At 45.1% G+C, this 26597-nt stretch overlaps 1 protein-coding gene across 2 annotated transcripts in view; it reads left to right on the top strand.

Annotated features, from left to right (window-relative positions):
- JMJD1C (jumonji domain containing 1C) overlaps positions 1-26597 on the top strand; it is a 278879-nt gene that overhangs the window by 94199 nt on the left and 158083 nt on the right. For both annotated transcript variants that reach the window (XM_073548302.1, XM_073548301.1), the window contains exon 2: positions 829-993. In XM_073548302.1, coding sequence (XP_073404403.1) covers positions 829-993 — 165 coding nt within the window. The remainder of the gene's footprint in view (positions 1-828; positions 994-26597) is intronic.

Here is a 26597-nt window from a genome sequence, read left to right as displayed (position 1 = left end):
GGCAGCTAATCTGAAGATCTGTCTGATGAGTAATCTGTCTTTTGGGAACTGTTTTTTTTTTTTTTTTTTTTTTTTTTCTGTTGGGACCAATTGCTATGTCAAGAAAAAAAAATGATTTATTCTGTACTTGGTTGGTAGACGAATAGGGTTAGGGCTTGTAGAACATGGTGGGGGCTACACTTTTTTGTTGTGGTCTTATATTGTCAGAGCAGTGGGGAGAGGCTCCTGCTGCAAACCGGTATCTTACAGACAGACCCAAGATTGGGATGGAAATATCCTCTTACATTTTCCACTCTACTCCTGATCCCTATGAACCACTTGCAGTCAAAGATGAGACCCAAATATTTGTCTATGGCTGACCAAGTAATGTGTGAGATGTTTGGCCAGCTTTTGTTGTTGGAGGTGAGGTGGGAAAACATTAGGAATAGCGGTCAATCACTCTCCTGAAAGCTAGTAGGAGGCTATACAAAGCTTTTGGAATACAGGTTCAGTAGGAAGGCCGTCTCTTTTTAGTTTATAAAGTAATTTATTTAAAAAAAAAAATCTCCATGATGCTTTTGTTTTTGCCTCTTCTTCTGCACTGTTGTTCGTGTTTTACCCTCCATGTAGGAATGATATATTCTACTTTTAATACTGGTAAGCGGTTTTGAAACAAGATGATCTTTGCTTTCCAAGCAGTAATTCCATGTACTGTATGTTTGATGAAAGCTTTAATCCCTTGCAGCTGAAATACATGGCTGGTAACTGAGGTGAACACGTGTGCTGCTATCTATTGCAGCAGCGCTCTCTACGTGACGCTTATCTATGTGTTTTTCTCTTTCTCTTTAGGTATATGTGGAATTTGATGATTTAGAATGGGATAAGCGAGAATGGGTAAAAGTGTATGAAGATTTTGCAGCCTTTTTTGTGGAGTTCCAGCTGGTCTGGGCCAAGAAGAAAGACCCCAGCCAGGCTCAGGGATCAAAGGTCAAGCAAGTCCAGTGGCCTGCTTTGGTAAGAGGGGATTTACATTGCAGTTCTTCCATGCCGCCTTTCAGATTTTGCTCCTGGGTGTTTGTTTTTCACAGTTGTGCTTTGCAATATTTAACAGTCATGATAGAGATGTGTAAATGTTTAAAATATCTTGAATCTGTGAATGTGTAAGGTATGGAAATTTCCTATGTTTGTATCCGGGACTGGATGGTTTTTGCAGCTGGTGCTGTCCGAGACACCATACCTTAATATTCCCATTTTATGCAGATGACCTTTGAACTACTGACCCATATTTTGTTGCCACTGCCTCCTGCTTTTTTTCCCCCTCCACCCTAAATAGTGTTTGTCTCCTACAGGGTAAATGCCCTAATTTCATCAGTTTTGTCTCGATTGCTGAATGGTGCAGTTCTCTGTACGTCGGGTGTCCATGTTTTGGGAGTAGCGTCACTACACTGTTCATTCTCAAAATCTTAGGGCTTCCCACAGTAAGTTCTCCACTGTTTGGAAAGTGATTCTTAGAAGAAGGGGAAACCCTAAATTGCCAAACAGGGGATATGAATAAAAGCACTTTCACATGGGGTATGACATTATTCCTCCCCCAGCCAGCTGCTCTGCTTCAACAGATGATCTGATATTTTGTATTGTGACCTTGAAGCGTCTTATTGTTCGGCCACTAAAGCCCCCGTCTCACATAGCGTGATCGCTAGCCAGATCGCTGTTGCGTTACCGATTTTGTGACACAACAGCGATCTCGCCTGCGATATCGCTACATGTGACACATAGCGGCGATCGTGCCCCTGCTGTGATGTCGCTGATCGTGCTCGAATGTTTTGGCCCATTTTTTGATTGCTGGTGTCCCGCTGGCCAGCATGCATCGCTGTGTTTGACAGGGGCAACGACGAACGACCTCAATACTACAGGTCTGAGAGACAAGGTCCCAACAACCGTCGTATCGTTCTGTATCGTTGCTGCGTCGCTGTTGAGATCTGACTGTTTGACATCTCACCAGCGACCTCGTAGCGACGCACCAGCGATCCCTACCAGGTCGCATCGTTGTTGGGATCGCTGGTGCATCGCCAAGTGTAACGGTACCCTAAGGGTATCAATCCACGCTGCGTACTTGCAGCGCTTTGGACGCAGCCGAAAACCCGCTCCGCCCGAAGTGCCGCCCCCTGTTGTACATGCGGTGTCCTAGCCATAGATTGGGGTATTTATCTTGCCGAGACGCGCCGCATGTCCGTAATTTCGGGTGGGTCACCCACATCCCTGCACGCATAGTGGATACGGGATTTCATAAAATCCCTTCCACTATGCTGTAACATCTGGACGCTGCAGCTGTACGCAGCATCCAATCCACAGCAAATCCTGAAAACCTACGCTACGTGAAGAGCTACATTGGCATTTAATGTCTACGTCTCTCACTGATCATGTAATGACATTTGATAGAAAGATAACGTTTTTTTTTTTTTGACTGCTCAGCAAGAAATGGTAACTTCTCCTGGTGCAATTCAAGAACAGACCTGCAAAGGGGCACGAGCCATGATCTGACTGAAGTCACGCGGTGTGTCAGACATCTGCTCCCAATACCGGCCTGGCCGATCCCTGCAACTGTATGTCGGGGAGCGGGTCTTGGATGCCATCTGAAAGGGAAAGCATTTCATACTTCTATTGCAAACATAACGCACACAGTCTGTTTTCACAGCGGCACATGTGCAGGGATGCTTTTCTGTATCGTCAGCACACTTGAAGATTTGCCTGCTGTTTTGGAGCCTGGTTGTGGTTTTTTTTTTTTTTTTTTTAGGGAAACTTAAGTGAGTCGGCAAGGGAAACTAAAAGTCCAAATTGCAAGTCAAATAGTTGAGGTGTTGCAAACCAATGGAGCGAGTGGTTTAGATATAGTGACCATAAAGTGAGGAAGCGTCATGCATTGTGATAAGATCTAGTGAGTGGTGTTACTGATTGCTTCATGTAAGGGCTCAGTCACACCACTGTATTTTACGTCCAGCATAACATCAGATTGCACTCTGACCAATCTTATGCTATGGGGCCTATTTTTTATTTGATGCAATATTTGGATCGCACTCAGCCATGCAAGTGAATGAGTGCGTGGAAGTCTTCAGACTGCACTCAGGATGACATTTGAGTGCGATCCAATTATTGGGCACAATGGAGATGATTGAGAAATTTTGGGGGTTGCCACCAGTTGGGGGCATGTCCCTGCACAGAATGATGCTGTGTGTTGACAATTTCCTATGAGGAATAACAAAGGAACAGCACAATGCAGAGTTATAAGAACTGATGATTCACTGTCGTTATGTCTTGGCGAGTACTGAAATACAACAGCGCACATGTCCTCTTTAAGAAATTCCATCATTATTGTAAAGCAAATGCCTAGGGATATAAAATTCCCACCCCCGGCAGAACAATGTATAATGACCCTATTACATTATATAGGCGCCAGGTTGTACATCCCCCACCAGACCACACAATAATGGAAAAGTAAGATTCATTGTGACTTGACAAGGAAAGCAAAGATGGAATGGAAATGAGCAGCAGGGACAAAATACTAATTGCCGCTTTCTCATTGAGCCCGTTGGTACGTTCATTAGGAGGCTGCCGAGTGGCAGCTCATTTACAGAGCTCCAGTAGTTGGATCATGGAGAGACATTTGCAGTGCTAGACACAGCAGGTGTGAGTCTAGAACAGGCAGTCTTTGTCGCTTTTTCCCTTTTTTTTTTTTTTTTTGCTCAGATTGATCAGCAGGGTCTTTTCTGAATGTCCCTGGGAGTTGTTGATTCTGGACCTTTCTTGCATTCGCCTTTTAGTAATTTTCTGGAGGCTTGCATCTTGTGGTGAAAGCTGGTTCAAATGGTGCATGTATGTAATCCTGACTTACCACCATCACTTGTTCCTTTATATGTCATCAGTTTTCAGTCATTTATGAATAAAATGTCATCGTTACTTAGTCATATAGAATACTTTAGTGCAGGCAGTAAAATTGGTAGTCGTGACCCCATATTGGCAGCATGGATACATGAATCTTAATTTTTTTAAGAAATAAACTTTGTGAAGTACTCTATACATATTAGATGAAAGTTGGCCAAACACGACTATTTTAAAGGGACCTGATGATCATCTGAAGTGTATGGGGGCCTCCCAGCTGTTTTTTGACAGATGACATCATGGAAGACAAAGATCGGGTGTTTTCCCAATCCATTTAGTTCCCAGGGGTGATATGTTGCCGACATTTGTCTGGCAGCAGCTTTCTCGCCTTTCACACAGGATGTCCAAGCTTCCTCTCCTGACTTCCCCATAGTCATGGAAGAGTGTCTCAGCCGTCAGCCGAATGCCATCTCGTTTATGGGCACATTTACATATATGTCTCAAACATCTCTCGTTCTCATGCTTTTCTTTATGAATCCTCTCTGGGGTTACATTGTGGCACTAGAAGATGTCGCCCATAATACAGGCGGACATACCATTGGTGAAAGCTGTGCTCAGGAGTTAAGGGCCACTACCACCGCAAAAGCAGGTGGAATTGTGCTTTAGGATGAGCTACCGGACTGCAATGGACCCATATATTGTTCTTGCACTGCCGCCTCTTCTGTGTCCAATCCTGGCCCATAATAAGGTCACATTAAGTGACAATGACTGAATGTCTTCCCTACACTCTGATGGGACCTCGGCCTATCTCTGGACCCTCTTCTTCTTCGATCCTTCCCATCTTTATGCAGTGTATGTGATGGATTGCTTGTGTCTATATTGGCTATGACACAACACATGAGGTACATGGTCCTCCACAAACCTCCGAAGCTCTAGGCTCTGCCATTTCAGGAAATGTTTAGCAAATGATCTTGTAAGGCTGGTGATGGGCAACCCTCCTTGTCTTCTTCTCAGGCAGCCCCTACAGACATGATATATCGATTTATTGGCGTTAGCTATGCTTATTATGACCATGGTGGTGTATTGTGCCTTATAATATTATAGTGCCCGCTCATGGGTATATAGCGACACGTCGCACATGTGAATTAGGTTTGTGAGTTTTTCCGAAAGATGGATGAGAGAGCTGCGGATTCCTAGTTCATAGCATCACAGTTGATGAATTCTTTTTGCTCAGGATCCCAATCTATTTTGATAGTTAATCTTTAACTAGTGCTCGGACTTCAGCTGTATTGACATCATTACTGCATATATGTGTAATCGCCTAAACGAGCTGTAGATCAGGTCTCATGCTTCTTGGTGTTCATGCCCCATTTGTAATGCCCATTTCTCAAGTAATATGATGAAGCCATTACCTAGGAACTCCTGTTATCAAGGAGCTTTGGAGAGACTCTTTGCAATCTGCTTTATCTCATGAACGTCTAATATTCATAATGCGTCCCTGAGGGTCCAGCAGGAAAGTCTTTTACCTTTTTATTATTTTCAAAAATTATTTCTTGACATCAGGGGTCTGTATATATCCATCCATCAGAGGTAATGCCTTGACTCCCCCATAAACAGATCAGCCAAGCATGTATTTGTGCGCAGAGTGGCCGCAGGGAATTGATAAATTGGGGGTGATACCAGCAAGCTGCTAGGAAAAGACTATCATTGGGACAGTTTATTAAGTTTGATGGAGGGATAACAAAAAAGAGAGATTGGGCCCTTGGGTTTCAACATGCTTGATCCTTTGTTGTGTTAGGATATAAGTGGTGGCTGGCTTACTTCACGCTCTCCATTTTGAACATGAGCTCTAGTGTTTGGCCAGGAGAAATTGAAGGTGTGTGGGCATCTTGTAAGTAGGTTTTCCCTTCCTTAAAAGTGTTTGACAATGGGCCCAGGGCTAAGTAAGTAAAAAACAAACAAAAAAAACCTCTAGTCTCTTCCTGAAATGTCCAAGTGCATAGAAGTAAAGGATGGCACTCACCGTTCAAGTATTGAAGACTTCATTCAAAAATAAGAATCATCAGCACGGGAGCCATGTGTTAGGTACATTACGGCCGTTTCGCGTTTCAGCACTTCTATGGGTCCTGGACATCAGAGATCCTTGGACATCAGAGATCCTTGCAGCTGATCAGCTGGCTGTTAACAATAACTTAAAGCAGTGGAAATTCCTTCAGGGTTCGATATAATGCCCACCTGTCTTCCCAGGACAAGCAGACAAGTGCTTGTTTTCTTCTTCTCTGATGCTGGACAGCTGATAGATTTGCTTTGGCCCTTTTGCGATCTCTGTATGGACTTTTACACACTGACGAGACCCCTATCTTCTATTGAAGCTGGCTGGATGGTCAGCTGCTCGCCGATGTCCTGCTTTAGAAATATACGATCAGCTGTTTTTGCCGGGGAAGCTCAGGCCGGTCATTTATTGTACCCACTACAATAGAATCCTAGGATTACACCCTCATCATCATTCATGTAATGGCTGTCCGCAGGGAACATCATCCAGGAATGAGCCTCTGCTGCTATGGTTAATTGTGATTTTTTTTTTTTTTTTTTTTCATTTTGTTTCTTCGTCCCCAGAAATGAAGAATCCTGACTTTTTCGGCTTTGTTCACATCTTATGTATGCTCATGTTGTGTATTTAACATTCATGCTCGCTGTGTAAATGCCCTTCATTATTTACCCAATGAAACCAAAAAGAGCAGCAAACTGGCCTTTCCCATACAGTACAGTGGGGTCCTGCAAAATTTGGACACAATTTGGTAAACGTATTCTTTTACATTTTGGACAGTGGGCCAAGTTTGGCACTATACAGCACTACCACGGCAAGCTTTGGGGGTATATGGTGGGGAATACTTCTGGCCTATACCTCTGATGTAAGGCTATGATGAGATGTGATCAGCGCTTTAGTATCTTCTATTGTGTCTTTCTTCTGTTTCATCATTCGATCCTCAGTGATTATTTAAGTCAAAGTCAATGAGACTTCCCCACATACAATGGTGCAGATGTGGGAAGGAAGTCATGCTGCAAAGTATCTCTTGTGCTGTGAATATAAAGGCCTTGCAGTATAGTGGGAAGCGCTATTATAATAGTGTTTGTGTTCTCCATGATACCGCACCAGAAGGACCTTGGCTTGTATTATGTGTCTGCAGAGAAGTGGGCTTTCTATGGATTTAGTTGCTTTGGCAACCGATACTGCATATTCCGGCTTTATCCACAGATGTAAGACGCAGCAGGACAAAATCATGGAAACCGAGGAGCTGAACATGTGAATCTGCTGCTAAAGAGGAGGAAGAAGTGGGAGCCACAGCTCGTAGTGGCCTATATAGGGGGTATTGCCTACTAGGGTCCCTCCATAGGCCTAATTATTGCAAGGGAATATCTGTTTTGCTTATATTCTAATGATTGTTATGAAACTATTTTTGTTAGTCCCTGTAATTGTTTCCCTTACATTTTTTTTTTTTTAACACAACACAATTGTCATCTGTTTTGTAAAATGTTTCACGGGGCTGGAAAATCTTTTTAATGAGGTTTAATGAGAAAGTTGAACTCTTGACCATGGGAAAATTTTAGGCTGAATAGGTTTTTATTGGGAGATAATATTTTTACTGTATAAAACATTTTAAGTGTGTTTACTCACCATATTATTTTCGCATCACTCCCATTCTGCCAGTATGCTGGGGGCTTTCCATTGGATTGTCTCCTCTTAAATGGGTAACAAAATGAGCAGCTTTGCAATTTACTTGTTATAAATTCTCTCCATTCTGATAAATGGATAGATTATTAATTCGGTAGCTTACAGCTCGTTGTCTAGGTTACTGCCACCACTGCAGTCTCAACAGTGGCCTGTCTCCTAGACAAGGAGTGCAGCATTTACAAGCTCTTTTCTATACAACCCCTGGCAAAAATTATGGAGTCACCGGCCTTGGAGGATGTTCATTCAGTTGTTTAATTCTCTAGAAAAAAAGCAGATCACCGACATGGCACAAAACTAAAGTCAATTCAAATGGCAACTTTCTGGCTCTAAGAAACACTAAAAGAAATAAAGAACAAACAATGTGGTAGTCAGTAATTGTTACTTTTTAAAACCAAGCATAGGGGAAAAATTATGGATTCACTCAATTCTGAGGAAAAAATTAAGGAATCATGAAGAACAATTCAACAAAAAAACACTCGAACACCTCACTAGTATTTTGTTGCACCACCTCTGGCTTTTATATCAGCTTGCAGTCTCTGAGGCATGGACTTAATGAGTGTCAAACAGCACTCTTCATCAATCTGGCTCCAACTTTCTCTGATTGCTGTTGCCAGATCAGCTTTGCAGGTTGGAGCCTTGTCATGGACCATTTTCTTCAACTTCTACCAAAGATTTTCAATTGGATTGAGATCTGAACTATTTGCAGGCCATGACATTGACCTTATGTGTCTTTTTTTCAAGGAATGTTTTCCCAGTTTTTGCTCTATGGCAGGATGCATTATCATCTTGAAAAATGATTTCATCATCCCAAAACATCCTTTCAATTGATGGGATAAGAAAGTGTCCAAAATATCAACATAACCTTGTGCATTTATTGAAGATGTAATGACAGCCATCTCCCCAGTGCCTTTACCTGACATGCAGCCCCATATCATCAATGACTGTGGACATTTGCATGTTCTCTTCAGGCAGTCATCTTTATATATCTCATTGGAATGGCACCAAACAAAAGTTCCAGCATCATCACCTTGACCAATGCAGATTCGTGATTCATCACTGAATTTGACTTTCATCCAGTCATCCATAGTCCACGATTGCTTTTCCTTAGCCCATTGTAACCTTGTTTTTTTCTGTTTAGTTGTTAATGATGGCTTTCGTTTAGCTTTTCTGTATGTAAATCCCATTTCTTTTAGGTGGTTTCTTACAGTTCGGTCACAGACGTTGACTCCAGTTTCCTCCCATTCGTTCCACATTTGTTTTGTTGTGCATTTCCTGTTTTGGAGACATGTTTCTTTAAGTTTCCGGTCTTGACACTTTGCGGTCTTCCTTGGTCTACCAGTATGTTTGCCTTTAACAGCCTTCCCATGTTGTTTGTTTTTGGTCCAGATTTTAGACACAGCTGACTGTGAACAACCAACATCTTTTGCAACATTGCGTGATGATTTACCCTTTTTTAAGAGTTTGATAATCCTTTCCTTTGTTTCAATTGACATCTCTCGTGTTGGAGCCATGATTCATGTCAGTCCACTTGGTGCAGCAGCTCTCCAAGGTGTGCTCACTCCTTTTTAGATGCAGACTAACGAGCAGATCTAATTTGATGCAGGTGTTAGTTTTGGGAATGAAAATTTACAGGGTGATTCCATAATTTTTTCCTCAGAATTGAGTGACTCCACAATTTTTCCCTATGCTTGGGTTACAAAAGTAACCATTACTCACTACCACATTTGTTGTTCTTGATTTCTTTTAGTGTTTCTTAAAGCCTGAGAGTTGCCATTTGAATTGACTTTAGTTTTGTGACATGTCTGTGATCTGCTTTTTTTTCTACAAAATTAAACAACTGAATGAACATCCTCCAAGGCCGGTGATTCCATACTTTTTGCCAGGGGGTTGTAGATCTTGTAATCATCGATCCAGCCAGGTTCAGGGACCCTACACTCCTGCGATGCTGCAGAGGCAAAGTTGCATCTATTATCGTTTCAGGGAGTAATAATAAGGCTGTGCACACGCTGCGGATTCACCTGCGGGGTTTACTGCGCGGATCCGCAGGTAAAACCGCAGGTAAAGTGACCTGCGGTTTTCCTGCAGTTTTGCCCTGCAGTTTCACACCTCTACTATGTTAAAGGTGTGAAACCGCCGTGGAATCCACACAAACAATTGACATTCTGCGGTTTGTAAACTGCAGCAAAAAGCGCGCAGAAAAAAACGCAGCGTGAGCACAGCGGATTTGAAATGCCATAGGCTAACATGGTAATGTACCATGTCTGCGGAACTGCTGCGTTTCTGCAGGGACAAAAACGCTACGGAAACGCAGCAGAATCCGCGACGTGTGCACATAGCCTAAGTGTAATAGTGGCCAATCTATGTAACAGGCAGTGGACAACAAGCTAGACAGGAGGGAGACACTTACTGGCTGGTATATTGGACTGATTCTTTTTTGGAGGGTGAAAACTTGCTTTGTTTTTTTTTGTTAGGGATTACATTGGCCATGAAACAAGTTTAGTAAATGATCAGACGTCACGATCACCGAGTGATTGGTAGAATCAGTCACTGCTCATTGCATTGCAGTATGGGAATGTACAGAATCGCGGTGGTTGTGAAAGATTGTGTTATTGTCACTGGCGCTGAGGTTATCGGCACTTATCTGGAGTATCTGACACGTTCTGCGGAGGTGAAGGTCGCTACCACAGAGAACTGAATGGCAAAGGTCGCACGAACGGAAATATCGGCGTTGTTATCAGACACCACTTTCTAACCCATCCCATCATATTTCTATTATTGACATGTAGAGAAGCCATTCTCTCTAAATTCATTGTGTTGGAAATGAAAGGAGCATGTCCGCCATGAGCGTCCCCATGCAGTTTACCCACTTGGTTAATAAGTGACTGGACCATCTGTTGTGCACACACCGTTCTGATCAGAGCTGTCGGGTCACAGATCTGAAGATAGCTTTCATGTGAAAATGAAATTTAGGTCAGCAATAAAGGAAAATTTCCACCAGCAAAACACAATCCAGATTTTCCAGAAAGCAAAACATGGCAATATGGTTCTCGCGTGATCTCACCACGTGCAACAGATGAATAGATATGGATAATTTCATATATATTATATATCTCTCCACAGGTGATGGATATTCTACAACCTGTTGCATGTCTCTGGATTTTTTCCCCACTTTTAGCCACATATTCGAGTTTATTGGAAGATTTTGTTTTGCATCAGACCCCACCAGTCATCTTCACAGCTTTATCTTCAGTGGTAGCATTATGTGTAATTGTGCAGGTTGCTTTATTGTCTTCTCAGTACGGTTAGCATTAGATTTTGATCTGAGTCAGATACAGGAAGATCTCCATGCCAAATCGGTTTGCATCAGCCTGTGAGGAGGAATGAATAATGTACGAGCTCCAACACTCCTTTTCCAGGCACTGGGTGAATAATTAAAGTGCACACTTTTTCCTACACTGTCCTTAGCACACTTGCTCTGCGAGTTCTCAGCGCCAGTTCGTGCTCTTTCTCCTCATGAGATTCAGCCATATTTCCCCTCAATATCAGGACGGACCCTCTCAGGCCAGCGTGGACTGTGGTAATGAGTGCCTTGCCTAGGTAAGAGTAAGTGGGCTTTGTATGTAGGGCTTTCCAGGCCTGACCTGCATTCTGTGTTATCTTAGTCAGCAGCTTCGACTCAGACTAGAGCCGCAAACATCATGTGCAGCTGAGGCTTCATTTATGGTTGTTTTTTTTTTTTGTAGTTTTGTTGCTATTGGGGTGGGGTGGGGGGACGGGACTGGACCCTTCATTCTGGCTATAGCTGGGGGGGGGAGCAAGTGCTGTGATCTTCCAGAAATCAACTATGTAGGAGATAGATGATCATTAGCTTAAATGTCCATATTGATTTTCCATTCTTCTGTTCTGTTCCATTTTAGGATTTTATTCCCCAACAGTTTCTTCTGTTAGTAAAAACTGACGCAGTCGATACGGAAGCCATAGTCATCATTGGGCCTTCTGCTACTCTTGCCTTAAAGGGAATCTGTCACCCTATTTTTCGCCTATCAGCTGCCGGCACCGACACTAGGGGCTTATCTACAGCATTCTGTAGTGCTGTAGATAAGCCCCCCCCCCCCCCCCCGATGTAACCTGAAAGATAAGAAAAAGAGTTAGATTATACTCCTGCGTCTTAGATTATACGGCCTGGTCTTGGTCCGATGGGTATTGCGGCCCGGCGTCTCCCTTCTTCTAACGGTGACGTCTTCTTCTTTGCTGCCCGTTGTGGCTCCTGCACAGGCGCACTGCTCTGCCCTGTTGAGGGCAGAGCAGAATACTGCAGTGCGCAGGAGCCGGACCTCTCCTGGTGCCTGCGCACTGCAGGACTCTGCTCTGCCCTCAACAGGGCAGAGCAGTTCGCCTGCGCAGGAGCCATGACAGGCAGCAAAGGAGAGGAGGTCACCGTTAGAAGATGGGAGGCGCCAGACAGGATGGCGACACCCATCGGACTGGACCGCCCCCCCCGGTGAGTATAATCTAACTCTTTTTTTTCTTATCCTTCAGGTTATATCTGGGGCTTATCTACAGCATTGCAGAATGCTGTAGATAAGCCCCTGATGTTGGTGCCGGCAGCTGATAGGCGAAAAATAGGGTGACAGATTCCCTTTAATTGTCTCGTGGTCGTTCTTCAATTAAGCGCTCTTCCCCTGCGTTTTGGGCTGGCTGGATGGGAAGAGGGTGCGCTCCTGAAGATGGACAGTTCAGATTGATGGCTTGGCTGTGCTGCCGGCTCGAATTGTGTGCTCGGAGATGCAGCTTTGCCTCTGTAGCATCGGAGGAACGCAGGGGCATTGCAGCTGTCTGGATCCTGCTGTTTTCAGAGCAGCACATGCTGGTTCCTTATGCAAAGAGCTTGTAAGCACACGCTCCTTACCTAGGAGATCAGCCACCTCTGATGCAAAGGTGACCAAAAACTAAGGCAACAAGCAGTAAACTATGGAAATAAAAAATCCCTCCCTGTTCTTCAAAATGTTGAAATTTTTGAATGAGGTGAGCCACAGTTATGTTTTCACAAGCACTTCTCAGATTGTATGAATTTAAAGATGAGACTGACCCTTTGAGTTTATAACCTGTGCTTTCAAAAGGATGGGTTTATTCACATCCTGTCCCTGCCATCTGCTATGAAATGTAGTATTTTCTTACGGATTACGTCAGGTGTAGTAAGACGTGTCTGCTCGCTAGGAGCCGTATGGTAACTCGAAATGCTTAGGGTGAGAACATGGAAATTCTGAAGTAGTTTAAGAGCGTTTGGAGAGGTTGTTCAAACATCTTTGAACAGGCAGTGGCCTGCATAGACTATTGCTTCAATCACTGCATTAGGTCACCCGTCCTCCAGGAGAACAATGTCTGATTGGCATTTGTGCTCCCTACTGTCGGGATAGCGGATCACATTGGACGTTGTAGCTTCTCTACAAATTCATGGAGGCTCAGGGCCTGCATGAGCAATGTCCTGAAGACTGTCATCACATGTCTTCATCCCACCGCTGCTCATTAGGTAGGATAATTGTACATGTTGGCATATTAGATTTTTTTTTTTTTAAAGGATGGAAACATTTGAAGGGATATTCCTTCCATGTGAATTGATGGCAGGATAATTATTGGGGGGTCCCCCCCCATCCTAAGCATGAAGTGGCACCGAAACGGTTTAGGTCTTAAATGGTATTTCTTCATTCCATGCTTGCGGCCCCCAACAAGTTATAATGTAGAGACATATCTACAATGTGGAGTTCAAAGCTTGAGAATAAAAAGAGGTCATATACCAGTGGTTCCAAACCTTTTTGACTTTGAGAGCCACATTCAGCACTGAGAGGGGGTCACGAGCAACATCCTGCTCCTGTCCCCTTCAAAGTAGTGCAACCAAAGCCCCCATTACAGGTATAATGATAACTGGAGCTTTTCCACAGAAATCACTCCAAAGCAGTACACTGAGATCCAGGGGTTCCCACAATGGCCTAATTCCGTATTCTCCCATCAAGGACTCCCATCACACTGTCGCATCCAGCTTCATGAACCTCCTCTAACAGTACCATCCTCCAGCATATCATACCTAAAACATCTCTAAACCCCAAGACCAATATATGTGCATCCAGAGCTACTCTTCTGTGCAGGTCTATTCAAAAATTCATCATTTTGAGATGAGTTCTTCATACCTGTTTACTAGACCTGGAACTAATGGACCAAGCTGGCAGACAGTTGCGAACCACATGTGGCTCCCGAGCTACAGGTTGGGGACCCCTGTCATATATGGAGACCCCTTGAAATTCCCCCATGTAAGGGAGGTTTGGGAAGTGGCTGCAAGTCATCCCTGTGGGCTGCAATGGGTGGCATGCATTATTTGAAGAACGTTGCATACAGTAGGTGTTTTTGGCATCGTCTGGTTTCCAGCCCTCATGATGACATATCTACTATGCACATAACTATCCTCCTGGCATTGGCAGACTCCTTTAGTTTGATACCTTTTTAGACTCTTGCCATACATATTTTTATTCATACATATGTCCAGTATATCTATTTTATAGAGAGACCCTCTTTTGTTTTCCATGTATGTAACTGTTGTGCAGTTTTGTTACTTTTTTCGGGCGATGGAGTTTGTAGTGTGGTCTTCTTCCCATTTCACATGCTGCAAAGTAATCATCAGCCTTGTTCTGACTGAACAAATCAGTCTGACAAATTGTGGATGATGTGGCTTCACGAACGCTCTGAGGTCATTACCCAAACCAAGAAATTCTGCCCAGACAGCTCTGCCCTTGTGTGAATCATGCAGCTTCTCCGAGCCAAGATTTTCTGAATCTGAAGTCTGGGAGGCCAAGGCTCTGCAGTTTCGACATCTCGGGATTTTATATGTGGAAGCGGCGTGGTGTTCAGCGCTGTATAAACAGACCGCTGCTGCTATTGTATTTATTTCGGCTCAACCAGACAGTCGTCTTGTCACTCTACTAACCACTCTGTATTCGGGAGACTGCTCTCTCATGAGAATTACTGTTACAAGCTATTTTCTCATAAAGGGAGCCCTTTACTAAATTCGGGTCCACGTCATGCTTTACGTGGCTAAGGGTTAGGGTTTCAAACATGTCCAAATCAAAACCAACAGTCTTGGTTCTAGGAAGTATGAGGACTTGGTACATTACCTGCAGGTGAGTCCAGTTGTTGTGTGCACATATGGATTGCACAGATGAGACACACTCCTACTCTGCTTGATCTGCACAGTGTGCCCAAAGCTGCCAGACGCTTATATTACCCTGATGAGTCTGAGACCGGAGCCCAGCGGCAGCAGGCACATGTGTTGGACAGATGGAGCTGCGAGCAATATACCTTGCATCAAATGCACAACGAGCATGTGCCCTTTGCTGCTTGACTTATCGCAGTAATGTATAAGTCTGAGAGCCAAGTCCAGAGGCAGCAGGCACCTGCGTAATGCTCAGTACTGAGCAATACTTCATGCCTTTCTGCACATGCAGAGTGCAGAAAGGTGTAATGTTGGCTTCACCTGTGCACTGTTCTTGTGCTTGCTGCCACAGGATTCATACTTAACCTAGACAACACTGGGAGATGAGTACAAAAAAAAACATTTTACCACCTAATGCTGAAATGGCTGCAAATCAACATGCCGGTGGTTTAAAGGGAACTTTTAACCCCCCCCCCCAGGGCGTTTTTCAGTTAAAGAGCCACCTTCAGCAGCACTAAGGCTGCATTCTGTGAAGGTGGCTCTTCTTTTTCTGACCCCTAGCAACGCTGAAATATCGACTTTTATAAGTAGGTCCTCATACCTGTAATGTGTCCCATAGGTATGTTGTGTCCCCCTGTATCAGCCGCCTACCATCCGTCCATCATGCCTGTCCTGTGTCTCGGCGCCGCCCACCATCCGTCCATCATCATGCCCCTGTGCGCCGCCTCCTGTTTTGAATGCAGGTGCCTGCGCTGTGACAAGCCTTCTCTGGCATGCGCAGTGTTTGCTGCCCGAGAACCGACATCAGGCTATTGTGCCTGCGTGTTGTGGAGGCCCCAGATCCCGCCCCGCAGTGTGTTATGATGTATTCACACTGCGGGGCTGGGGCCTCTGCAACCCGCAGGCGCAATAGCCTGATGTCGGTTCTCGGGCAGCAAGCACTGCGCATGCCAGAGAACGCTTGTCACAGCACAACATACCTATGGGACACATTACAGGTATGAGGAGCTATTTAGTAAGTACGAATGCGTGAATGTTGTCTCAAAACAGCAGATCAAGATAATTCTGTGTTAGAAATGAGTACGTTTTTGTTCATTTTGGCTTCACAAATCTGAGTGGGATTCTCCACTGGCTGGGAAGCTTTGGGCAAATGAAAATTTTATATTTTTTCTATTGGGTGGTGAATGATCACTGTCTCCCTGCTATTAACCCCAAATAACAGCTGTTATCTGTGGGGAATGTGTTCAATTTCCCTGCAGCGCCTCCACAGGGCAAACAAAGCATTACACAGTGCAAATTCATGTGACTGGTAGACTGAGATTACAGAACACGTCCTCCAGAACGAGAGGTGCTCTTTGTGGTCACAATGGTTAAGAGTAGGATCCTCAACAACCTCCCCCGACCTCATATTAACTCAAGTCTTCTAACAGGGTAAATTTAAAGCTGGGTTTTCTAAACTGGACAACTCCTTTACTAGCGAAATAGGCGAGCGTAGTCTATATGGTGACTTTTTTTTTGTGTGTTTTATTTTTATCTTGATCTACTTTATTTTAATCCATATATATTACTAAATAAGTTGTCTTCTAGGATAACGGATGAATGGTTTTCTACGGCTTGCGTTCCATCGTTAGTACCTATAGAAATACAGACTTCTCGGCTGCTGTAAAGGTTAATTGCCTGTACTGAAGGACATAGAACGGGGTCAGGTATTGACCGTCGCTGCCGCATTCACCACTGCTCAGTGCGAATACCAATCACAATGGATTGATGAAACCAGCTTACAGAAAGCAATTTCCATTCCTAATGTTCACAGCCGGTGTGTTGTAGAGTCTGGTGTGTGAGTCACACTATACTGGGGGAGGACAACGAGCAATGTTTACTGCCAGCTTCAGAAGAGGTGCCCTGTGCCAGCCAGTGTGTGGATAACCACCAGACCCCGAATAGCTGTACTCCATTCTGTGCGTATAACAGATTACATTAGTGGAAACGACCTGTTAGCACTAGTGATGAGTGAGTATGCTCATTACTCGATATTTCCGAGCATGCTCGAGTGTTCTCCGAGCATTTCCTAACAAACAGGCAACCCCCACATGTATTCAGGCTGTCTAGCAGCCACAAATCATGCAGCTGCGGAGACACAAACTAAATCTCCGAGCACGCCAAAATACGTGGAGATCACCCGAGCACCGAGCATGCTCGGAAATCTTGAGTAACGAGCATACTCGCTCATCACTAGTTAACACCCATAGTCTGCCATTGCTTGGCCGATCATTCAGCCAGCGACGTATCTCAGGTAGAACAATGTGACTGACAGTCCAAATTTGGACATGTGCGATTGACCACTCTCCCAACCATTAGTTGGCCATCACCTGCATACACGTTAGAACATTGGCTCTACCCGTTGATGTTGGTAACTTCAGCCAACTTCAGTCTGTGTACGGGGCCCCTTCGTCTTCAAGCCCCACACCCAAATATGTGTTTGTGGAGTCGGAGGGGATAGCTGTCAGCTATTGCATGTGTTTGCCCATCGTTGGGTGTACGAGTTGAACCACCATAAAAGCCTTATTGGGGTGAAATTTCCAAACAATTATTAGTTTCAGCTGATGTACTCATCTGTAACAAAGCCGTCCTTGTTTGCAATTGTACCCCGATACTTGGCCCAAAGATCTATAATTTCATCTGCAGCGATATTTATTTGAAATAATCTGATCAAAAAGGTGGTTTGCTAATTTGTAATGTCATCCTGAAATGTGTACGACAGCCTTGTTCGTCTTACAATACTTTGTTTTAGTGCCAATATATGAAGTGTGTGTGGGGCTTTATTGCCGACGCAAATGCTCACCAGATTGCTTGTTCAACCATCAGCCAATTTCTGTGATCTGTACGGCCACCGCTGCTATTGAAGGCCACAGGTACGCTCATGGGTCTGTCAAATTGGCTCCATTTTATTTTGGCTGTCCCCTCTAATAAGCTGAATGAGTTTATTAGAGACCTGACTGCAAATTGTTTAAGGTGGGATAACTCGTGTTTGTGATTGCTGCTGTTGAACCCCATCGTGAGAGAGACTTTTTTCAGTGCCAGAAGAGCTTTTGGGGTTAAATCAAATGAAGAGAAATTGTTCTGGGCATGCTCAGTTTGAAAAAAAAAAAAAACAGAATCCAGCAACAGATTCCGTCCATCCTAACGGACGGCGACGGATCCGTCACTGTCAGGACACAAAAAAAAAGTTCCTGTGGACGTTGTTTCCGGCCGACGGACACCTATTTTCCGACGGATCCGTCGCATGATGGACGAAATGGATGGCAATCTGTCGCTAATACAAGTCTATGGGAAAAAAACGGATCCGCCAGGCAAATCCGTCGGATCCATATTTTTCTGCTAACGACGGATTTTGACTGACGCCAGAAAACTGAAGTGTGAAACAGGCCTTAGAAGTCAAGCTGGTGCCCATTTATCTGCATGTCCCATTTCTTTGGCCATGATAGTAGTCTGTATCCGCCTCTTACCTCCCTGCATCCACGGCTCTTATTTTGATTAGCAGGCCTGATGCAATGTCATCGGGTAATTTCGGGTCATGCGTGTGCTGCTGCCTATTACTGCCCTCACAGAATAAGCCCAATAACTTGATTAGTCTGCGTTTTGGCTTCTGGCAACTTGTGGTTCTCTCCAGGGAATCTCCTGCCCAGCTCGCTGAGCGCGCCTGGCATGATGTCATACTTCCCCTGTGTGGTGTTGTTATCTAGAGTGGAAGAATCGGGCGAGGCTCGCTGATACTTGTGTGTATCTTGCATCGACACAAGAAACCGTCAAGTGAAAAGATGTGATTAGCTAGATCAGGTGAGCAGAACCTGCATTCTGGATGTAAATCACCAGTCACATATCCCCATAGAGGTCACCATGAATAGACATATTTGGGCTGTGTTCAGAAATGTGGTTTCCGGTTATTGGGTATGTTTTATAGAATATAAGCAGATTTTCCATTATGTTGGGAGGTTTTCTTGAAATAAACGCCCATTTCTAGGCGGAAGATGGGGCCTCCTCTGACTAACTGACATTGATATGTGAGCACAATAGTGAGAGATGCAATTAGACTTATACGTAATTGATGAAGTTGCCTCAATCTCCTGCGTCTGTCCCGGGAGCTGAATTTCAGGCTGGTCTTTTGCATAAGATGCCATTCCTACTGCTGTGTGTGAAGGAGGCTATCGGACTGGCCATTTTAGTAGCCAAACCAGCCCTCTTCTGTCTGAACAGAGCTATGATAGAGGAGGGAGCTGGCTTAGCTGCTGGAATGGTCAGCCAGCCCCCTTCATTCATATTTTTTTTTTTTTTTGTTATTCAACACAAGCTGAACGTTTAAGCTGCCAAAACCTACTTGGAGATTGGGAGATCAGGACACATTTCTATTAAGAAAGATGTCCAATGGTAAGCTGATCACAAGTTATTCCTCTGCTGGGACTTCCAGCAATCAGCAGTAATCTGTGCGGGAACCTGGCAGTAAGTGCTTCACTTTCCTGCAGTGCCTCCACAGGGGAAATAAAGCATTACACCATTTCCATAAAGAATAATTGGCTTTTCATCTCTTATATAGTAGCTAGGGCTTAAGTGTTACTAAGCGTGATAGTAAACCATTAAAAAGGCCCTGGATATGAAGCGAAATATCAAAAATACTAAATACTGCCGATGGGAACACTTCTCTGCCTCTCGCTGTTATCACGATGTCCATAGTGTCTTTTGTCTTTGTTATTACCTTCCAACCCCAGAAGAAATTCCATTAGTTCATGATCATCTTTGGAGTCAATCTGAGAAATATCAAATTTTTGAGAAATAACCAAGTGGAAGAACAAGTAAAAAGTTAGAACAAATGGAAGAGAGGAGACTTCACACAATCGCACAATGCTTTGTGTCTGGCAAGCTGGGATTTTTCTTTTCTGTATCCAGGTGACCATGAAATGAAGCAGTGACACTGAAAATTGTGTTATGTCTGTATTGAAGGATTGCTGTGACTCACCCTGCGTGATGAGCCTCGCCGGGCGAGCGCTTTATAAAAGAGCAAAGGATAACCCTTTTTATGAATCATACTTTTCATTAACTGCAAACTTTTGCTTTTAACCGGTGGAGCGCCAGAGCGCTGTCTCATCGTGGAAGTAAAAGAGCTTCAGCTGTAGGTCTGATGTCATGATGTTATTTTACTTGATGATAGAATTGCTGCTCCTGTAGAAGAATTTCTCCTAGACATGAAGTGCCCAGCGATCTAGATGGTACAAGAGGTCAATGAGTGGATGAAGCTCTTAGGGCATTGTTCACAGGTAGTGTTTTTTTTTTTTTAATTTTTTTTTTTTTTTGCTGCTTAAAGTACACAGGCTATGGCCTGAAAACTGCAACATGCAATACCTGTGTTCCAGCTGCAGTTTCTTGTTGCTAAGTGGAGTAGAGGTCATTTTTTATCGCACCATGAATACCATACAAACAACCCCAAAAACATTGTTTTGTTTTTTTTTGTTTTTAGCAGCAATTTAACTTTTGGATGTAAATTCTGTCATTCACAATTACAACTTTGTCCCAGAAACAAAAAAAAGCCACGATGTGGCTGTTTATGGGAAAAAGATAGAGAAAAATGAAAAGCATGAAGAGGAAAGTTGGCTGCTCCTTAGAGGTTGTTCACCAGGTGCAAGGATTAGGCCCATCTTTATAATGGGTATTAGCAGATAAAACTTGTGAAATTTGCCTCCATAACTTTTTTACAAATTTTTTTTAATTTTGTTTACAGCTTGATCCCTTTGAGACCGAACACCGCTACTAGATGTCATACACCGTTTATACACGCTCTGAAAACACCTTTTAAATATAAAATGGTGGGTTGTGTAAGCACGGAGTCTTTAAGATCTGACCACATTGCAGACTGATGTAAGGACTGTGTGGTTGTATTACCCTTTATGTGGTCGAACACTAAACCCTGTATTGTAAGGACGATATAGTCCCAAAATCAGATCCACATGGATTTACTGGATCACACGAGGTGACCTGTGCGGTGATTCCAGGCGACCCTACAATTGTGTGTGACGCTGAAACCATTGGATGAAGTCTCCGCTCGGTTAGAACAAGTGTGTGACGTGCTGTAAATTGTCGGGTCACAGGCAAATCCTCCTGCCCCTCTCCAGCATCTCTCCCCAAACAAACGCTTAGCTGCTCCTCAATGATTTATGCACATAAACATCCATGGCTTCCCGGGTGGATTCATTAATCCTTGTCTAAACAAAACCTGCTTTCTTTCCCTCATTATATATGGGAAGTGACCTATATTGATCTGTTATCCGCCTGGTTCATTGTTTTCTTCCCTCACCTGGTTTTCGCCTTTCAAAACAGATAAGTGACTTTTAGGCCTTTAGGATAATCAGGCCTTGACATTATACAGTCTCGTATTATGTATTGACACCCACCATTGACAAGAACTGCAGGAAATTGTGTCTCCGCTCATCCCCCACCTCCATCACTTTATTTGTGATTGCCCTCTTTAACACTACAGGGAAACCAATCCTATCTGGGTCTCTCCTACAAACCTAATACGTGAAAAAAAAAAAGTCAAGATAAAATATATTTATATATATTTTTGCTGCCGGTCCCTGCTTCTCTCCTCTTCTGGTCATCTGGTAATTACTAAAGTGACCAAAGTGGAGGAAGTAATGGCAGCCATTCCAATAAATGGCCATCGGTGTAATACATGGGCTGCCGGGGTCCACCAGAGCGAACAATGTTTTTACATAGACTTGTGGCTTATAGAGGGATTCTGAGCAAAAGACCCCCCCCCCCTCTATAGGACCGTGATATTCCCTAGACATGGTCCTACAGCTGCTGTGTAGTAATGGAGGTTACCTTTAGACTTCCTTGGACACTAGTGGTGGTCTGCAACCCCAAAAAAAGCTCACTGCACACAGAATCCCCATACAGCATCTGAATGTTAGGAATGACCTACACAAAACTCCAGTCTTCTCCGTTTTTCCCCCTCTGATCTCAGGTTGTATAGGGTCATTTTTCATAGCTGATGGGACCTTTAGTTGTCGGTTTGGTGTGTTTTTCTTTCCGAGGGTGTTTCCTGCCCTATACTTTGTTGTTCATAGTCTTTATCTTCAGTAGTTTTTTAGGAATTTCCTGTCCCCTTAACATATCCGCAAGATACTCCCTGACAATAGCTAATCTGGATATGACTTTCTCCTATGTGGTGTTCTGTGTTATCTCAACGCTTTTGTAACCCATGTTCACCGTGACTGCAAACCATTGTCACCAGAAGGGCAGTCACATTAGACATTACGCTTGTGTTTTCAGGCTTCAGATCTAGTTTATTTTTCTTTTTTTACCATGTTTAAGCTTTGTGAAGCCATTCTCCGAGGCATATGGGGGTCTCTTGGTCGCCCACTGGTGCTTACCTACGGAGCTTCTCGGGGATAACGGCCATGTAATACTGGATACGCAGGAACGCAATACCGTTACTGTGCTTTCTGATGTCTCTGCATAAGTTAAATGGTGGTACTAAAAACACTGTGGGCACTATATTATGGGGACATATGGTTCTGGATTGTATCTTTTGATCACATAAAAAATCGCCTTCTCAGGCTAAAGACATAAAACCGCATACTGTTCCTTCAAATGACATTGCCAGCACGACTGGTGTATTCCACGGACTTTTAACTTTTTTTAAACCAGTTTGTGTGTCTGTACAGATAGACTTATTAAATAACTGGAGGGACGGCTGGATGAACAGATAAACTTGAGGCCCCAATAGACATCAGATGGCTAAACAGTCCTTCAGCCGAAAGCGATCTCTGCCGAGTCTCCCATACACAGGAGCACTCGCTTGGCCTTGAACAGTACAATCAACAGTCCGAAATCGGACACGCCTGAGCCACATTTACCGCTACTATTAGTGGGCCAGCGCCCTGTCGGTTGTACCCATCAATATTTGGGTGTTTGGCCAACCGTAATCTAATGTGCTTCCTAATAAAAACCTTTTAAGGTGGTCATACACGTTAGATAGCTGTTGGCCAAAGAGCCTCCCAGACAGCCCATGCATGAGTTTGACAGCAGGTTTTTCCCAGCTTATCCCCTTGAAGAGAAAAGGATCAGGTGATGAAATGTTACTCTCCTGACCCATCTTTCTTTGACACCTGCAGTTGGAGGGAGATTTGACACCTCCATACACATTAGATAGTTGTTCGGGCTCTTTAGATGTTGGACACTGGCTAATTTCTGTTCATACACATGGTAATAGGTGACATTAGTAGAAAGTTCATCTTTTATCCCTTTATTTTTCGTGTGGCCTTAACAATGCAGTTGGAGGATGTATGCGGTGGCGTGCGGATCCGTCTAAGCAGTTGGGGAGGAGGAGGAGTGTGATAAATTACCAGCTTGGGGGTGGACATGAGTAATATCTGTGTGTGGCTGCAAGAAAGATGAAGTATGTAATGACTAACGCCAGGTAACATCAGCAAGTCTCCTCCTTATCCCTTCATCCTAGAGTCTTCTGTGGTCGGCTTCTTCCCGGATTCTCTTCAGAGAAACTTTGCCAGTAAGTAAAATATTCCAACACTACAAAGATCCTTCGTTTAAGGGGTTATGCAGAACTAAAAAATATATATATGTGGCTGTATGCACAAATAACAGCTGCCATGTTTTTTCTAATCTCCTTTTAAGTGATGAGATGGTGAAATGTGAAGGTTAGGAAGGGTGTTCAGCAGGAAATTGGAGGACTGGTGACCTTATTACTGCTTTGTATTCAGGGCGGGTGACGCTGGGGATAATGCAGTCTGTCTGCTGTGCCGGCCGGCTCTTCGGATTCTGGCAGAGCAATACTCATGAATCAGATTTAATGGTACAGAGAGAATACTGCATGCTGAGGGAATAGGAATCTGTGTCTCCCGCATCTGTTGGAGTCAGCAGCCAATGTATTGTGCCGCAGCCCTCTCCTGTCACACAGTCTGGGAAGGTGACTTAAGGGTGCAATGAGTCAAGCCAATGATCCCAGCACTGGTGATTAGGGGATGAGTTGTCTATGATGTCAGCCAGCGGAGACTGGTAGAAAGCAAGCTGCATTATTGTAATCATCCTGCTTTGTATAGGAATAGTCAGAGACATTAGGCCAGCGGCTTTTCACGAGATCGCTTGGGATAGGGACAATCGATATAGTCTGTCGTTGGTGAAATTGGCTGGTTAGTATGGTACATTTGTGAGATCACATTACAAGTGCAGTATTTCTGCATGCACGGTATCCCTATAAAAGGACTGTGGTGTTCATAGGTATGTATCCACTAAATGGATATAGTATTGTTACTCCTCTTGGGCCGTTTTACCTGCTGCTGCCGTAAGTGTCCCTACTGCACCTACTGTGCTCCTCTTAACGCCCCACATAATACTGCCACCACTGTGCTCCTTACAAAGTAATAATGCCACCCTAAAAATATTAATGCCCTGTGCTAGTGCCCTCCACATTTTGTGCCTAAAAAGTAATACCCCATATGCAACTTTGAAGGTCACAATACTGAGTTGCCCCTATAACAATAATGCTTCTTAAGTGCCAACTTAACATTTAATAATGTCCCCCTATGTAATAATAAATAATAATCTTAATCTTTATATAGCGCTAACATATTCTACAGCGCTTTACAGTTTGCACACATTATCATCACTGTCCCCAATGGGGCTCACAATCTAAATTCCCTATCAGTATGTCTTTGGAATGTGGGAGGAAACCGGAGAACCCGGAGGAAACCCACGCAAACACAGGGAGAACATACATACTCCTTGCAGATGTTGTCCTTGGTGGGAATCAAACCCAGGACTCCAGCGCTGCAAGGCTGCAGTTCTAACCACTGAGCCACTGTGCTGTACAGTAGTAATGGCCCCAGCATCGCTGATGTGAGCAGGTGGTCATGTGATGACTCTTTCGGCTTCTCCCAATTCTCTTCTATTGAGAGATGACCACCTGATAACGCCAGTGATATTGGGGGCTCATGCAGCAGGTGCCCCTGTCATGATTTGGCAGTCTGCAGTCACATAAAGTGACTGCATTTATTCCATGCTGGAATTAATTTTATAATAAATTGCTTATTATTAAAGTATTAAATCACCACTCTAGCAGGGTTTTTTTTTTTAATCATCGCTGGAGTGGTGCTTTAAGCACAAATCCCCTTCCCCGGTCATATACTCCTCCTGCGTATTCACCGTTTTCTGGCACCGCTCCAGTCCCACGGCTCAAACTTGAGTGCAGCTTCTGACAGGCCAGAAATTAAACACTACGTCACAAGTGTCCCTTCGTCTTCCACACAGTCTCCTCGGCACAGCGCTCCTGTCGAAGGGCAGAGCCAAGTACTGCAGCGTCCATGTGCCAGGGCTCTTTGACCTTTCCCGCCGCTTGCACACTGCAGTACTTTTCTCTGCCCTCAACAGAGCAGAGATGTATGCCTGCCAGGAGCGCGATGCCGAGGAGACGCGCCATCCACACGAAGCAATCAGAAGGGCAGCATCGCAAGAACAAGGGAGGCGCCCGACCAAGATGAGCGATGCCCATCGGAATGGACCGCCCCGCAGGTGAGTATAATTGTTATTTATTGGTCGTCCATGACAGCACCACCTGAGAGGGGATCCGCCCTTCAGGAACAGGAAACCTACAGATACAAAAGGGCGGCACCTCTCCCACGCATCAGTTGGTTTCCTGTTCCTAGAGGACGGGACTTCCTTCAGATCGTCCATCATGGAGTCGTCGAGGGATTCCCAGGCCGGCTGACCGACTCAGGTAGCGGGGGGATCTCCTACCTCGGTCAAGCTCGGGGTACCTGGAAGCGCCACGGTGGGGCCGGGTAGGTCGCCACGGCAGTGGTTAGAGCAGGCGGAGCAAAGGGTCCGGTGGACAGCCGTCTCCAGAATGCGGGCACCAGGTATGTATGCAGGCCCCTCCTGATGCGTTTCCCCCGGGGTCCGGTCTCAAACCCCCTCCGGCCGGGTCGGCGGTTGCGTCCGGTCGCCGAGCGCGGGCTGGCGCGCATGGGGGCGGCGGGCATACCGGAGCCGGGGGCGCCGTGCCGGCTCCTTTCCGCGCGCTCCCGCGGCCTCTGACGCGCGGCGGAAGTGACGCGGTGGAAGGGGCGGGGCCGGGAACGGCAAAACCGGAAGTCGGGTGCCGGCCGCCTTCCTAGTGTGCGCCGCGTGTGCGCGGCGATCCGGGGGGACGCGCGGTACCCGAGGCGGTGGGGGGGGGGGGGACGGTTCATGCGGGGGAAGGTCGCGGGAGGGTTCCTGGGGGAGGTGCCGCGCCAGTGCCCTGCTGACCGGATTCTGGGAGGCCTTAAAGGGCAGGAGGTGATGCTGCCGGGGTGCTTCTGAAGGCCCAGCGATGGATGACAGAACCCCCATAGAGCAGCAGGACGTGCAGGAGCACCCACAGAAGGAGGCCTCGGTGAAGCCTCATACGAGTGGAAGCGGACGAGTGAGCAGAGCCGCAGAAGTTCCTCCAGTCTAAAGGATTCCCCCTGCCTCCCTCCGTGATCCGGTACCTGCCTCATCTGCATGGGTAAGAGATCTCCGTGAATGTACCCTGATGCAGTGTTCCCTTATGCTGGTTTCGCAGGGGAGGAAAGCTACGGTAAAACAGAAGCACAGGGAATGTGCGCTCTGTAGTTGCCCCTTACCAGACGGCCACCCCAAAAGACTATGTCAGCCATGTGTGCGACAGACGGTAGGGGTTGGAAGGGGACGGGGGCCCAGGCATAGACTGACAGGCCCTTGCACTTTCCCCCATCCTTACAGGGACAGAGATGA

This window comes from Dendrobates tinctorius, unplaced genomic scaffold (genome assembly GCF_039654945.1).
Source record: "Dendrobates tinctorius isolate UK_male_01 unplaced genomic scaffold, ASM3965494v1 ptg000156l, whole genome shotgun sequence".
In the NCBI taxonomy this organism is placed as follows: Eukaryota; Metazoa; Chordata; class Amphibia; order Anura; family Dendrobatidae; genus Dendrobates; species Dendrobates tinctorius.
Note: the sequence above shows the minus strand (reverse complement) of the source record. Positions and strands in the feature narration are given on the sequence as shown.